Source organism: Pomacea canaliculata, linkage group LG3 (assembly GCF_003073045.1).
Source record: "Pomacea canaliculata isolate SZHN2017 linkage group LG3, ASM307304v1, whole genome shotgun sequence".
NCBI classification, from domain to species: domain Eukaryota; kingdom Metazoa; phylum Mollusca; class Gastropoda; order Architaenioglossa; family Ampullariidae; genus Pomacea; species Pomacea canaliculata.
In genome coordinates, this window is record NC_037592.1 from 26554885 (window position 1) to 26572314 (window position 17430).

General features: G+C 36.0%; 1 protein-coding gene across 11 annotated transcripts in view; it reads right to left on the minus strand.

Annotated features, from left to right (window-relative positions):
• Window positions 1-794: 794 nt before the first annotated feature.
• LOC112558869 (H(+)/Cl(-) exchange transporter 3-like) overlaps window positions 795-17430 on the minus strand; it is a 65450-nt gene continuing 48814 nt past the window's right edge. For 8 of the 11 annotated variants that reach the window (XM_025229594.1, XM_025229595.1, XM_025229588.1 and 5 more), the window contains 17 exons: window positions 17316-17396; window positions 16353-16535; window positions 16028-16117; window positions 15634-15689; window positions 15093-15161; window positions 14495-14636; window positions 14245-14330; window positions 13743-13864; window positions 13388-13502; window positions 12688-12783; window positions 11890-11901; window positions 10927-10950; window positions 8774-8832; window positions 8067-8174; window positions 7737-7858; window positions 7213-7307; window positions 795-6155 (listed from right to left, as the gene is read on the minus strand). In XM_025229594.1, the coding sequence (XP_025085379.1) occupies window positions 6065-6155; window positions 7213-7307; window positions 7737-7858; window positions 8067-8174; window positions 8774-8832; window positions 10927-10950; window positions 11890-11901; window positions 12688-12783; window positions 13388-13502; window positions 13743-13864; window positions 14245-14330; window positions 14495-14636; window positions 15093-15161; window positions 15634-15689; window positions 16028-16117; window positions 16353-16535; window positions 17316-17396 (1551 nt within the window). In that variant the 3' untranslated portion in view covers window positions 795-6064. The remainder of the gene's footprint in view (window positions 6156-7212; window positions 7308-7736; window positions 7859-8066; window positions 8175-8773; window positions 8833-10926; window positions 10951-11889; window positions 11902-12687; window positions 12784-13387; window positions 13503-13742; window positions 13865-14244; window positions 14331-14494; window positions 14637-15092; window positions 15162-15633; window positions 15690-16027; window positions 16118-16352; window positions 16536-17315; window positions 17397-17430) is intronic. The other 3 variants (XM_025229589.1, XM_025229590.1, XM_025229591.1) reach the window with 3 other exon arrangements.

The window sequence follows — 17430 nt, forward strand, 5'->3', positions numbered from 1 at the left end:
TTTTCTCAATTGTCCTATAAGCTAAATGAGGTCTTTTTTGTCAGAGACACAATCCAACCACATATTAAATAAAGTGTCTGACAAATCAAGTTTTGCATTACAGGGTTTAAAAAGAAAGCAGTTCAGTCCTTTCAGTTGATCATCAGGTTTTCATGTTTTGATGATGATCACTGGACATGGAAGTTGGCAAATATTTGACAGCAGGAAAATTTATTTGAACCACAGAATAATCAGTTTTAATCAGCACTTTCCCCCGATACTTCTGAGAAGTACAGTACAGAGACAGTTTTAATTACTTTGTGTATTTTAAAGCTAGAAACAGGCATAGTGTATACTGGAGGAGGAAAAAAGTTACCACCAGCTGTGGTAGAAACAAGGCATACACTATATGCAAAGTCATCAACAGAAACTACAGTTGATTTCAACCAGGTATAACACTGGCTTTGCAAATAGCTGTACCTGATCTGCAAAATGTTCAAGTCTTTTTAGAGCCATAACATCATGTTTATAATGGTCAACAAAGCAGCCTTTTCTACTACATCAACATTTAAACATTATGGCAAAGGGGATATTCACCTTGGGTACTCTCCACTTCATGATCTATGGGAAAAAAGAATGATGTTCTGATGTACAATTTTTGAATGAAATCAAGTACTTTTTAATTGTAAATTAAACATGTCATAGTATTCTGCAATGGTTTCCATGCTGAAGTGTTAGAAGGCATCGTGATGCATGCAGGAAGCTAAAGAATGATAAAAACTAACCAAAGATGAAAGAATAAAAAATAACCTTTGTTTATGGTACAAATTTTATCATCTGTTTCATGGCATTCTTCACCAGAGTCTGAAACAGTCCTGCTTAAACAGGAGTAAGAACACAAGAAACCACAGTGCATTTGCACATGCATATACTCATTTGTTGTCCCAACTCAGGTCTTTTAATGACAAATTTCAAATTCTCTTATAGCAAAACAACAGACATCTGTCTACCTCAATGAATTTTGTGAAATGCAAGTAAAGCAGTAAAAGCATACCAATACTGAAAGTAGAAACATCATCAGTAAACCCGTGAGGTGAAAACAAATAACTTGTTGAGGATGGAATGCCTCCATGTTAAACATAAACTGTCAGGGAAAGCTTTAACACTTTGACCTTTCACCAGTCAGTGACCTACAAGACAAATATCCTCAACCAGAAGCATACATTCTTTAAATTCTTTCTGCAGACTTTGATTAAACCAGCACAATAGGGCGCATGATAAGAATTGCACGAGTGTTATTTCCAAAGTTTTGTATATATGCTCATAGATTTGTTTAGCCTTTTTGCAGATAATTCTATCACTACGGTAGTTGCTCCAGGTATCCCAAGCATATTGACTAGGACTGTAAAGGTCTTGCAAGTCTGTTCCACGTCAATCAGCCTAAAATACACGTTAGGAGAACACCTCCGAGGTGGACACCCAATTCTGCATCTTCTAATGGCTTAGAGTAAATGAAAGTGCAAACTATGGTCCCTGAACAGAACTTGGCCTTAAATTTAAATCAACACACATCTGGTTTTTCTAATCCAGCCTTTCCTTATCACATTCAGTATTAAAAACTTAAAAAAATGTTATGTACCTTTAGGTAAGGGGCGGGAGAGAGTTATTGAGATGCTTACACTTAAAGACAAGTCAGGATTCTTTAAGTACATTTTCCATACTTTCTTTCAAAAACCTGTTAAGTGCAATCATTTGGATAGTCACACACTGAGAAACGCAGCTGTGTGTCTTTCCTTAATTTTTAAATTCTAGTGCCTAGGCTTCACAGAGTCCAATGGATTATGACGATTTCAAATGTTGGCAACATTATTCTGAACCTGCATTAAAAATATACATTTTTACATTTCTTTCTGCTTATCTCTCCTCTAGATTCTAAAAAAATTTAATCACAAGGACAAAAAATAAAGGGTGCCTGTTATAGTCAAGACTATGGCATTGATCTGGAGCCACTAGTAATTATCCCGTAAAATGTCATGCATACATTTATTGTTCAACAAATACATCATACTGCATTTTCCAACTTTCATCTTTTGCCCTTCTAATCATGAGTATTTCATGTGCGTTTTTCTATTTCTTCATGGGAAATCATTAAATTGGGAATCTCATAAAGACTTGTCTAAATTCCAAATAACATTTGCATTTTTAGTATTGAAAAACAAGTAAATATTGAGCATTGCCAAAGTAAATAAACATGACTTTTACGCCTACAACAGTTTTTAAACAATGCAAAGAGGTTCATATAGTAACTAGGATGGAGAAACAAATGAGGAAAATCCAATGTGTATGCTGTTTTAAACAGCTGCATCACTGCTATTTTTCTTAAGGATTTTTGTAGTAATACTGCCCATGGCTCAATTTTTATTCTTCTTAATTTCAGGAATGAATTAAACTTCTTAACTGCTTGTTTCGGTCATCCAAAAACACTCCCACTTCTCCACTTCCTCAATGAAATTGAAAACCATACACAACCATAGAAAAAAAAAATCTAACAGGTATCTTCTATTTACAATGCAACAAAATAAATTACCTGCTGAACCAAGAATGTTGAAAACATGTTAAACAGCACCCATGACAAATAATTTCTTAAAGAATATTTTTGCACATGAAAAACACCTCAGTGTATAATCATTACATGCAATAGCTCCTACATTCTGGATACCAAAAGATTTTGTTTTTTGTTGTAAATGGTGGTGGTGGGGGAGGGAATAGTAAGGTTTACTGCTGAATAGTTCATACAGCTTAATATGTTTCTGGATCAAGACCATGTTGTGGATCTGTAAAGCAGGTCTTCATGTCATAACTTTGCTCCCAAACCTAGCAAAGGAATGGAGGTGGCCTAGGTGTTGCCATGCTGCAAACCTGGTTGCATTTTTTGAACACAAGATATAACAGACATGCTTTTTTTTCACAGCAAAAGTCATATTTCAAATCACTATTATCTTTTATGCCTTGCAAAGAGCAACACCCTTATTATGTATGACATGAACTGGCTGGATCAAAGAAAAAGTGTATTTAAGTGTTTGGTAAAACTTTAGCATTTGCTGTTTATTTTGTGACAGTACACACGTCATAAAAGAAAATCTTTGAGTGTCACACAATGTGCACTAATTAGAATGCAAAAGAGTGCCAAAGTGCTGGATGTTAAATACAAATACTTTATACATGTGTCCTTACCCTCTGTAACTTTGATATGCATAAATAATATAATATCAGAACAGTATGTGTTGATCTAATATGTCCGGTCCCCATTTAGAAAGAAGTACAAAGAGAAATTAATAATTATGCACGCCCCTGCACAAAAATAAGCTCTCATGCGGACCAAAAAAAAAAAAGACAAGAAAGTGCAATGCTTAAATGACAGCATGTGACATGGACTGATACTACAATCAATCAAGAGCTTACATTTTTATGTAACAACAACTCCAGGATTTCAGTAACTGATTAAAAGGGGGAAAAACATCTAACAGTAGCCTCAGAAGAAATACAACTCATTAAAACACTCTGCTTTAAGTGATGGAGCCTGGATACACTTAGTATTTCTAATGTGGTATACTAGTGACTGCCAGAAATAATTTAAACTCTTCATATAGATTTCGCACCCACAGGTGCAAAAGTCTTCGTAGCTACAGCTCATTTGCATTCATTTTTCTGTATTGAATGAGTATTGTATGAATATTGTCTGTTTTGAATCACATGAAAGTACAATTTAAGATTTGTCTTATACTAGCATGTAGAACTATTAAAAAAAAAAAAGACTTGTCCCAGTCTAGACTTGTGGACTACCTAATTTCACACACTCCAAATCTTACTGTAAAGTACTTCTTGCTTTTACAGTTAAATCCAACGTTGTCTTGACACCGTCTATTAAATGATTGTTAAATAGCATTTGATTTGATAATGCTTATTTTTCATGAATGTCACTAACATATGTGGACTAAAATTTCTACATCTCTTCCAAACTGCAAGAAGTTAACTCACTTTCTACAGTGCCCTTCAAATGTTCTGAGAATATTTGGGAAGTAGTCAACCTATTGTAATAAAAGATCAAGATGGTCCTTAGAAGATAAAATCAATATTCTAAAGGCAAAAAACTTGTCTAGTTTTGGAAGAAAAGACTTTTAAGCAATCAGGAATGCAGGAAATGCATAGTACTAATGCACAGGACTATGATCTGAGCAAAACTTGCACTTTTCTTGTAACAGATTGAGCACCTCTCTTTAAAACATTGTTTTTAAGAAAAATGAAAAGAACATTCACTATTTTATGGCCCTTTTTCTTGCATTAACTTATGACAGGGTATCTACTTGGAGTTGAAGGTATTTACAACTTCCAACACTTGTCTACTGACTGTGGCATGCACATGTATTTCTAAATAGATCTACAATCTACATTACAAACAAGATGATGAAACAAAAATACTTGCAGCCTTGTCTATTCTCTCAACTTCCATCCCATACATCAAACAATTTTTATGGAATGCAGCTTAATTTCTACCCTCATATGAAGAACTGCTGCAAACTGCAATCTGGTCAGTTCTGAATGAAGATGGAAAATGGACCGAATCATCTTCCTCAGATACAAAGAATAAAAATAACATCACATAGGTCTCTGTTTTAGCTTAATGCTAAATGAGTATCCTTCTGATGTGGTTATTAAAATGTGGACATGGACGAAAAGAAACTACATTGGTCAGCCATTTGGTATACCATAGTGGGTGCTATAAGACTACGATGGTTCCTAAAGTTGCAATGGTGAGAAGATTCCTCTCATTTTTGTCCAACTGCCCCACTTCCCTCCATTGTTCTGGACTGGAACAAAGTGTGGTTCATTTAATTACAAACAGGTTGTAGACCTTGGATATTGACAGATACACTAGAATAGGTGCCCCTCTGTTTGAACGGTCTAAAGTTACAACTCTTGATGTTTCCTGGATTTGTCGCAGTTTACAGGTAATGCAAACTAGAAGAAGCTATGCACATTTCAGTCCACTGCTATAATCCATGCTATACCCATTTTCACAGATTCAAAACGAACCTTTTATCTCCATCACATTTACTGTATACAGTGAGTACATTAACCTGCATCCTCCTAGAACAAAACCAGAAAATATTCTTTCTCAACCATAAGGCTTTCTTATGCAATCTGCAGCAGTCATCATGTGAGGATAGAAGTGACAAAAATATCGCATATACTGATGCAATTACATTGCATGAAAAGATAACACAAAGGATTAGAACAATTCCTTAGCAAATGATGAGAGAGAAACACTTATATGCCACAGGCAGGGTAAATCAATCAGAGCATCACAGTCGCCTCAAATGTTCAAGGAAAACACCACCGTTTTATCTGAGTGTCACAGACAGCTAACACATAACTAACGTGTTCTTTCCTCTGATATCTTTCACCTGTCCCAGGTCTTTATCAGAAGGTCAGACTCCACCTACTAGGCTCTCTGCTAAAATCACAGGATTTTGCATTATGCAAAATCCACAACAGCATAAATGACTAGCATAACTTAAAAAAAAACAAAACAACTCCTAAGACCAACCTTGAAAACATTGTATATGCACTTCACTAATATTTCACTGGGCAGACTTTTCCAGACTGACGAATGTCACAAGCAGAATCACAGATTCAGTGACTTTGGACAAGGCTTTAGCTATTTTTTTTTTATTTTTTTTTTTGCAAAGAGCAAGTGGGATGAGAATATGGGAGTGAGCATGCTTGCCTTTTACAGGCTGATGAAATGTCATCATCAAGTGCTGCAAGACAAGTCGTCATGCTTGATGAGTTGGCCTGGAAGCCAGGCTGGCATAGCATGACTAGTCAGTCTCTCACAGACGCCTCACATACTGTCTTTGGTGCTGCAAGGGTCCAGTGATCAGTTCTACTGCGAACAGCCCACAGGGGACAAACTTCTGATGAGGCAGAATGGCAACCTTGTGCTGAGTACTGATGGCATGCTTGGCCAGCTGTCTGAAGAGGATGCACTCTTGAGTGGTGATGGTGACGATAGTCAGGTCATCTAATTGAATAGGATGGATTCTGGGTCCTGATTCTGCAGCTGAGCGATGTGACGCAGGACATCCTTCTTGGTAATGATGCCCAGAAGGCGACTGTAAGACAGAAACATGATGCCCTGATATTCGACCTTGCCAAACATACTGGCCTGATATAAATAAAATAACCAAGCCAAAGTTTATGAACACCTGGACTAAACACACTATAAATGTATTTTCATTGCTCGTTCAGTAATATTAATGAGACTGGCAAGCTAGTAAGCAAATAGTGAACATAAATACTGAACAGTCTGCTCATGGTGTGGAGTCTTCCACACCCCATTCCCATATGAGATGAGGAATTACCTGTAAACCATAGGAACACCACAAAGTGAATGGCTAAGAATCTTAAATCTTTGATGCATAGATTTTACACTGCCACTCTATGTATTCCCACACACACATGTCAGAGCTGTGCTAAATTCAAACTGATTCTGGATATGTATTTGTAGTGGTGTGCAATGACTCTTGGTCTGTCCTGGATGCAAACAAGTTTACAGTGGGTTCCTTCCTCTCCTCCTCAGAACTTGTCATGTGTGCCCTTTTTTCCCAAGCCCCATCCCAATATCTGATGTCCTAACTCTTCTTATACAGTTTGCACCCACAAATAATAATAATGGTGTGAGCTTTTATAGTGCAGTATCCCAGCCTAAAGCCTGGCTCTCTGCACATTACAAACTTAAAACAGAAACAAATTCCTTTGGCTCTCTGTGAAGTTAATATCACAAAGCAGATACTGCAGTACAATATTGATTCACATGACTGTTTGGCACTGATAAACTCTATCCCAGGGATGACTTGCAAAAATGAAGAAACTGTGATGGCGTTAGCCAGACAGAATTAACAGCAATAAAAGAGTTGATATTAGCAGAGATAAATAAAAAGTGACAGGCAAATATACAGTTGCACAATGCCGATGATATCAGGAAACAGTGCAGCTCCGTACAATAGGAATTATGAGCACAACAAATCCAAGAAAAAAAAAAAAAAATGTGGAGAACTGGCTCTCTTCAGGCCTGTTAGGCAAAGGGACACCTCTCTTCTCATAAAGATCAACTGTGTAGATATACCCTTATTGAATGAGTTAACTACCAGCCAGAAGGTGATTGCTTACCCATTATGAGTGACCAAAGTCTGCCTCAGCCCCAGTTTGCGGAACATCTCCACCACTGTTTCCATAGGTGTCTGATCAGTGATTGTAATTGGGGCCTGTCGTAGAAAAACAAAATAATGTGACTCAATCCTCTTGCATAAAGCATGTGGACGTGAACTTAGATGATGTTCTTAATCGTGTCATATCCACTCTTTCTCTCTTAGCTAGCACCTAACTAGCACTTGTTCTATGGTTTATGACGGAGCATATTTTCCCAAGTGATAATTGTCCTTTAATAAAGTAGATCATTTGTCTGTCCCTTTCACTTCTCACAAGGTGGGTGGGCAAATATACATGTATATTCTTTTCTTATCTTTACTCCTAACAGTGTGTATTAAATGTCTGTGTGAGTATGCATGCCTGCCCTTGTGAGCAAAAGACAAATTTCTGTCTTGGGTATCCTCGACAGACAATAAAGTCTGATTTGATTTGATTTGATTTGCTGAAAATGTCTTTCTTACTTACCATGTAAAATTTCCACTTACCATGTCAAGAATCTTATGGAGTTTTAAAGGGGCAGGGCCGTTAGGACTTGCAGGTGGTATGTGGGAGGTGAAATAGACGATGGAGTTGCTCACTATACCTTCAGAGGTCTTACGGGCATTGGCTAGAAACATAAAGCCAGTAGCTTTGTCTTCAAAGACCTATGAGCATTTTAAGTAAAATGCAAGGTATCTCTGCACTCACCACTTCACAAGCACCCATCCCCCTCATCCTCTCTCACACACACACAAACACAGTCCCAAATGACTGCTGAACCTAATAAACTGACTGAGAGGGTAAACAAATTTTTTACTTCATCAAGAAAAACTCACCAATAGCCAAGTTGAGATCACGACGAAGCACGAACCCAACCAAGTACTGAGACTCACGTGAAACTACTGCTGGGAATCCATTATGATTTGTATTGTTCAGAATGTGTTCTACAACAAACCACAAGTCAGAATTAGCAACAACCCAATTTTTGTTAAATTAGTACATTAACAATACACTTCATTTAAACATGTTAACTTAAAATGCTTTTATGTAATACTGTAATAAATGTAGTACATTAAGAGTTAAATTTACATGTTTGGTTCTTTATATTCAGCAGAAATTGAATAATTTGGTAGCCGGTAGCAAGGCCATATAGCCTTCAAAGAATAACCAGAGCCTGTCACACTGGTTTTGGATCAGAAACAACTTTGTGAAATTGAAAATAATCCAGCAGCAACTCATCCTTGCAGATCTTGTGGCAGCTTGTGGATAGATTAAGGTTTGACTAAAATGTATTAGTAAAGTGGATTTATCTGAGGATCACAGGTACAATATCACACAATGATTTCATGATACTCTCTGATAATAGATATTTACAATAAATAGCAATTTTAAAGCTATGCCTAACACTGTTGATGATGAAACATCGTTGTCCTTCACTTAATGCATCAACCTCCTAAGCCCCATCATTAAAAAAGTACATCAATGAAAATCAGGTAGATGGACTATAAAACTGAATGGTTAAAGAGTAACTTGGACAACATACCAACTTCTTCGACAGTCATGGAGTCTTGAGTTATGACACATAGAGGTGGATCATTCCTCCTGTGAGGAAAGAAACAACAGATTTTTATGACAGAATTCTTTGTTCTTTATAAGCCCTGGTATGACATACACAGTTCTTTAACCTTAATCTGCAAAAAAACAGACCTCTAAGAGGTAGTGAGAGGAAAGCATCAATCCTGATCTCATGAGTCTCTTTTTAACAGGCATACATTGTCCCAGCTATTATAAATTACTGTGAGGAGAAAGTAATCCTCACTGTGATATTTGTGATCTTTACCCAAAATGCACAAAAGCCTATTTGAGAAAGTGGAAAGGGGAGTGGGTGGGGGAGAGATGTTAGTCTGAAAACTTGTACAGTAACTTTTGGATCTCAGAAAAGTAACACACAATTCTTATGAAAAGCATGTTCTAAAAAAATTATTACTGCTTGTGTTAGCTTAATTCTTTCCAGCACATATATTTAAAAAATCCAAAATTTAAAATAAAACAAGTAATGCATCAGTCATTTTTAAACATCCAAGCGATTAAGTAATTTATACCATATCTAGTGCAAAAGGATTTCTTTGGAAGACAAACAGAAGAAAAGACACAACAGACAAAAACACTCAAAGATATCATTAAAAGTCAGCCTTGAAAAGCTTGCAAACAGCAAGAAAAATAGCTTCTGAAAAATTTTAGTCTAAACTTTTACAATTTCAGATTAATACACTAAGATTGTGCTATAGGTTTAGGATTTCAGGGAGAAAATTCTTCAGCAAAGTTTGAGCATGCTTTCCCTCCATGTATGATACTCATTTCTCCATTTAGAACTGGTGAATATTTATGATCTATATCATTTACATACAATTTAATGTGCCCCACTCTCTCAATGACAAAATACAAGCAGACACTGTATCATGATTTGAAGATTGTGAAGATAATTGACTTTCCATGACATATATAAGACCATGTACAAAGGGAGCTGGCCACAGATCTGTACGACTCAAAACTACAAATTTTCAGAAAGACTGGTTTCATATAACAGTAGTGAGGAAACAACATTAAACATATGAGAAAAATTTGCCTGAAATAAGTTGATCTAATGACAAAACAACAACAACAACAACAACATAATAGCTTCTTAACTTTTAAGAAGTATAAAAAGTATACATCCAAGAATGTTCTGTATTCAAACTCTTATATAGTTCATATTAATATAGTAATTTTAATATCAGAATATTTATTAATAACTGAACTTCTAAATATTATTAACAATTGAATCAAAACAGAATCTGGCATTCTTCATAGGCATGGTCTGCTCATTTTGCACTGCTGAGAAATATTATTAAAACGTGAAAATAGTATTTCATCTTTCTTTTTCTAGTTTACTGCAAGAATGTAATGGGCAAACAGTCTTTCTGAAAAGTGACATACTTAGGGTCGCTCAGGACTCCCAATTGAGATGCAAACAAAAGTAAGAGCTCTTAAAGATTGAGAATTTCCCTAAATGAAAGAATAAAAATATTTCTAATATGTTTAGTGGTGAAAGACGATGAAAGTGAGAAAAAGGAAAAACAAAAGATGACAATGACAATTCTTTATTTATGAGAGGTAAAATAAGCAAGAAAATACTTTTCTCTATTTAGCCCTCGCCCTTTACAGGGAAGAAAATTAACTATGAAAAAGAAGTAATTAAGTGTTGTAGAATAATTTGTAGTAAACATAAAGGAAGGTGGATATGTACAAAAGCAGTGGTTAAGAAAAAAAAAAAAATACATATGTATATATTTACAAGGTTTCCTGGAGTTGAGTGGTATCTCTAGAGGCCTGATCTATTAGTTTTGAAAATATTTAGATATAGGGCGTTGAAAGCAGTTCAGGGAGTTCAATTGCTTATGGAGAACCAGGGAGAACAGGCATGGTGCTGGGGGCAATGGGGGAAATAGGGTGGGGAATAGAGGGGAGACTGAAACAGCCTGGACCTTGTAACTGGAATTATCTGTTATATTACAAGTACAATAAAAATCAAGTGAACACTTCAACATCCATGCATTCATGCAAAACAAGACTGAGAGTTACCAGGTTTTCTGAACTAACAGGTTATGACATTAATCAGCAACAACAACTTTGTTTAAATGGTCAAATACAACTTACACTCCAATCCCATATCGCCAATATCTTGAATAGAAACAGGCACATTAAAAAAATAAGTACAAAACAGAAGAAACATCAGATTCACATGATAAGATGAGCATTATGAAACAAAAAAATCCCAGACCAAAAAAAAGAAAAGTGCATTGTAGGAGCATTTGCAGCAATGACTATATAACAGTTGAGGATGATTGGTTACACTTGATGAAGATGCTCAGGCCTCTGGCAGGAAGGTCACATATAGTATGAAAAAAAAGTGTATGATTATGGTGAGTGGGTTGTGCTACATGTTGTTAAAGCATATCCTCTCTCTCAGGAACAAGTGTCAACTTCTTGCTGAGGGAGCACAAGGTGCACAGGTTAGTGAGAGAAGTCTGTGGTAGGAATTTTACAAGGGAAATATAAGTAGCAAACAGAGTGTCTTACCACTACAGAGAAAGTTAAAAAGAAAAAAAAGCTTGCTCACTTTATTATTTAACACTTGCATGTATAACCCTTATACATCCCTCTGTTTGAACACATACATGCATACACTCTCACAGTTGAATCCATGCATGCATCTACTGAGGTCTGTGTTCCGTCATGCTTAAGGTGGTTGTGTCGATTTCTTTTTCACAGTAATGGAGTTTCTGGAGAAGTTCCATGTTCTACAAAGTGCTCAACAGTACATGTTTGAGTATTTTATTCCTAAAACTCAAGAGAACTTGTGCCTAGCATGTGCAGGCATTGAGAAAAACATCAGCAAATTTTACCCACTAACTTTTATCAGTTCATTATTAAGGGGGGAAAAATCTGTTTAAAGTCTTAACAAACTAAATGGTCTATCCATGCTTTATTTGAACAGAACTATAGAAATATAATGATGACTACATTCCCTATGACGATGTGAATACAGCTTTCTGACTTAAATATATTGTAATTGAGAAGGGCAGCTAAACCAAAGTGTTTCTTTTATATTATTATTACCTCCAATTCAAACTGAAGAAAAAAAGGAAATGATTGAGTGAATTAGATTTCATTCACAAAAAGAGAAATTGTAAATCAAGCAAAAATTTTACTGTAAAATTTATGCAAATTGCAAAAAAGCAACAATTGTGCCACTTTATAACTAGCACTGATCGCTTTCATGTTAATGACAGCTGTGGTCTAGACTGCTTATGAATCCTTTAGGAAAAGAAACAAAGTTATTAATAAGTGTAATATGTATGCTACATGGAGTCTACAACCTATGCAACTAAAGCTAATATACTTTCTGAAATAGCAAATAAAAAGAATCAAGTTCTGCATGTAAGAAAAGCAGATGCATGTGGCTCTTATAAAGGGAGTTTTGACGTTTGTAATCAACCAGTTCTCAGTTGATAGATAACTATATAGTGCCTGTTAAGAAGTTGATGAATGTTATTTAAACAATGGAATCATTACAATATTTGCTCTACTAGGACTGAGTGGCAAGTGTAGTACCTTCAACCATTTATGGATAGCTAGAAGCTACTATGACTGGTCATCATTTTCACAAAATTTAAATCTTTGTTCTTGAATTTAGGCAGCAAATGAAGAATACTGAAGAACAACCCACCATATATATATATAAAAACAAAAGTTTTGGTAAACCACATGCATCAAGTGAAAAGTAGACAGTTTTAGATGTTTGTGAATGTTACACCCACAATATATCATACCACACTTCATCTATGCAAATGCAAACAATGTACTGAGTTAGTCAAAAGCTATAGCTACAGAAGATTGGTATTCTTTGTAGCATACCTTGGTCGCATCACATCTGCTGCAAGAGTTGTGTGGGTGAACTCTTCTTTACTGTCTAAGTATGGATATCCATTAAGGGCTATATGGGCATCATAGCTTGAAAATGGTCAAGGGAAATATTTGCAGAAAATTACATTAGCTAGCAACAATGACATTCACTAAGTGACAACAAATACAATTGTATAAAGCATGTGTCCAAATGTTCTTTCTGAATTACTTCCAGTTTAACAAACAGATGACTGACACAAAATGAAACTTGTTATGCTGGTATCACACTGCTGGTATTGTAAGCTTTTAATTTATACTATACTATCTAGACATTTCTGAAAGAAAAAGAGCTATAAGCATATTTTAAATACTAGCACCACAGAGAAACTTTTCTTGATAACATACTTCCATTAAAAAAAACCAGGCTAGCAAACTGGTATAGAGAAATTCAAATCACAGTCCTTATATCCTTGTACACAATATGTTTCATGCCTGATCTCTGTCTTGCGACCCACAGCAACTTCCATCTATAACTATACTACAGCTACAAACTTATAAGGCTCTGGCTGAAGCAATGTGCTTATAAGCACTGAGTATTACATGAATTGTAGCCTAGAAAACATTCTGAAACTTTTGCAAAAGTTCATAGAAAAAAAAAGAACGTTTCATTGATGCAAAATAATGTTTGAGACAGTCTCATGAACATGGATACATTCCCTCTCGGCCAAGGGCATCACCAACCCACTTGCTGGTCATGGCGGCTGCCATCATAGGTACAATGTACTCCAGTCCACCAGTCAGCTCAAACATGATGACTACTAAGGAGACTGCAACATTACATATAAATAAGACATATAAACTATACTGCAATACGATATGATAAAGGAATTTTAAAACATCAAAAAAATGAGGTTGTACAGTGCAGCACATACTAATATGCTGCTAGGGTGGACACCTCCAACATTCACTCTTCACCTTCCCTCACTGGCTCTCAATGTCACAACTAGTACTAGTCATAAATGCTAGGGGTCTGATGCTGTACAGACTAATTCAGTTTGCAGTTTAACCTGTCATGCGTGTCACACCACCAAGGGCTGCTGCTGCACCAACCATGGCATACAGTCCTGGGGTAACCTGGCAAACATCTTGTTGACACATGTTGGAGAACAGAGGACTTGATGGATTCGCTCTGAAATTTCCATTATCATTGTTAATATACCTGGACAGGCTAAAGACACAGGAAAAGCACTTAAAAATTTCAAAGGACTTTACTAGAAAGACAACTTGCAAAATGTTATGGAAAGATCACAGAATTATCTACTCTGTCATAATTTCCATTAACCATTTACAACAACATGATGATAAATAATGTGAAAACTAATCTGGAAAAAGAAATGTTTTTTTAAATTTTTGTTCTTTTGTCAACTTCTTTAAAGCCAATGACTGTGTAGACGTGTCTATAATTTGCAGTCCTGCGAACTTTGGCACATCATGACCTATGCTATAATAATTAGAATTTATAAGTTTTTACAAACTTCACAAAGAGGATGGTAAGCTATCAATACTCACATGACCAACTGTTCCATTCCAATTCCAATCATACGCCCAGTGATAGCTCCCACAGCCATGCTAGGAATAAACAGTCCAGCTGGAATCTGAAACAAAAGAAATATTGTGGATTAAAATAGAAAAAAAACTTACATTTTCAGTTAGCTGAAAGGATACTGAAAGGATATCCTGTTTGTATGTGTATGGGGTAAGCAGCTTTTAATTAATGTAGACACAGAACTACAATGATCCATTAGGCTAAATGACTTGCCTTTATTCCAAAAGTGAAGACGGTGATGACACATTTAAACACAAGGGCAAGGAACAGCTTCCACAGGGCTGAATGAACCCCATCTTTTGCCAGTGCACTGGCCTGGTAAGGGTGAGGCGAAGTAAGATTGCGATTGTAGTCGCTGCACAGTAATAAAAGCCTTTAGAAGGTATGTGAAAGGTGATAAAATATTCTACTCTATTGGTGTTCTGCAGTGTCTTAAACTGTGTTGATACATAGAAAGAAGTTTATCTACATTGCAGATGTTGCATGTTACTACCTTAGATGAAGTAAACAAAATGAGTGAAAACTAAATTCCAAAGTAAAATATCATATAATAAATTGATCATCACACTAGAGAAAAAAAAAATCAAAATGATATTATGCAGGCTCATCCTATTCCTCTCTTTCAGCATAGCTCTCCCTTGTTTTCTTTCATGCACACACATACACAAAAGCAAGCAAACACATAGACAGCAGTTGTCATAACATTTTTCTAAAATGTTTAAAAATGGCATTTCAATGTAAAGTAAACCAAGAAAAATTAATACAATCAACAGCTAATGATTTGATGATATAGAGATACAAGTATACTAACCAGAGTTCGATTTCATCTTCTGGCCCACACCGACTAACTAAAAGTCGAATAAGCTCACTGGAATTCATCCTATTAAAAAAAAACAAAAAAACCCTCAAGCCAAACATTCAAAATAAAAAAAAAATTCACCAGTATCTAACACATGAAATAGCCCATCTTTGACAAGACCAATAACACTTCAAAGTACATAACCCTTATTTAAGCCTCATGCAGAAAACATCTGAAATTAACAACAAAATCAGCAATAGGTTTCTTAAAATCTGTATGAAAACATATTTCTGTTGCACTTTTCCCCTATATCTCTGTTGCTTTAATTCGTTTATTATGGCACAGATTAAGATCAAAGACTACACTTGTTCATGTTTTAATACCACCTTCCTCTATGCAAGAAATACAGCTGTCACCACAGCCTCCACTAGCATGACACCAGTGAAGCTCAAAATGAATCACGATCTTATCCATATTGAAAAAAAATTACTGAAATTTCTTTTAACCATCCTTTAAAATGATTTCTGATCACTCCACTGGAAAAAAGCCTTACCTGGTGTAGGGATTGGGATAGCTCAGAAGAGCAGTGATGAAAGTAATAACCAGCACCTAGACAAAAGCAAGACAGCCTACAATATTAAGCTGTAATAAATCATTCACTTTTTCTATTTAAACCCATTTATCTTTCTCCTTCTCTCATACACACATGCACATCAGCACATGGTTGTACATACTCTCTTAAACATTCTCTTACCCACCCAGCACACATTCTGAAACACACTCTCTCCCTCTCACACACATTGAAATGGAGAACATGGGAAGAGCTCATGCTTGATGCCATGTCAACAGCTCAGGCTATATCACAACATATAGCCAATGTAGAAAAAAAAAGGTAAGAGAAAAAAAAAAGATGAAATAGAGGGAGAAAGGAGAACTAGATTGAGTACCTCAAGAATGGGGTAGCTGCCCAACGATGAAGTCTTTCGGTAACGGCACCACATGATGTTAAACTTTATGAACAGTTTCCCAAAAACACCCTTTAGGAAAAAAACATTGTATTAATTACAATACTCTTTCCATGTAGATAATGTACTATTGGAAAATGAAAATCGACTGCTAAAAAATACCATGCACTACAAAACTTTTACTAGCTGCCATATTGTCCTATTAGATAAAAACAAGAATGCTCACCTACTAATCTCACAACATTCAACCATCCTAAAACAAAGACATTCTTCAAAACAAAAAACATTTCATTCATTGATGACTCACCCCTAGAGCACCAAGTAAAATGAAAGGAATAAGCTCCTGCAGTGACCACTGCTCATTATAATCGATGTAGAACATCACCAAGTGGTCGTTGCCAAAAGGATTGATGGAGCGCAAAATGAAGGCTGCAATGAGGGCACAGAAGAATGATCGCCACAGTGTCTTCAGCGGGAAGTAATAGCTGACCTGTACATGCCAAACAATAGCTAGTGAAAGAAACGGAATGGTAAAGCATGTTAAAAAAAATATGTCCTAGAAGAAAACAAACAAATATTTGACTTCCTGCTGTCCTGCTTCATCTCTCTCTCTGCAGGTGTGGAATGATGACAATAACTTCTTTATACACACTCCGTATCAATATAAAAATACAGCTCTGTGAATATACACTGCTATTTTTGATGATGATAATATACTGAACATGTGTGTATGCGTAAGACCACTTGCAAACAGCAAGGTCAGTCACACCCATATAAGCAGTAATAATAATGCTCTTACAGAGCACGTTTTCCTGGTTGGCAAAGGAACTTAATGCATTTGAACAAAACAGCAGCATGAGAAACAAATATTGTATCACAATTGCAAACAAGAAAAAAAAAAAAAAGGAGGGAGAAGAGGGAAAAGGATGAAACCACCAGATGCTCAAGGTATACATGAACAAATACTTGCCTTGAAAATTACAAGTCCATAACAATATTACACAAATGCAATTCTAAAAATGACCTCAACAGGGACAGGCAAATAAACAACAAATGCCTGGAAATGAAAAGGCTTATCATCAGGAATGACCAACAGAGGTTTCCTCATTTACTATGTTGCCTAGAATGGCAATAAACTGTGGGTGGTGTAGGGCTTTACATTTATGCATGTCTGCATGCATGCCTGTGTTGCTCCATTTGTGCAAGATTTTTTGATGCAGTATTATACACCGTAACTGAGGAGGACCACTGAACATCTGTCTGTGCTTACCTCTTCAAGACTGAAGAGCACACCACCAATAGGAGCACCAAAAGCTACACTGACTCCAGCTGCAGAAGCTGCTGACAGAATCTGAGGAAAGTTGCAACATTAAATCATTACTAGA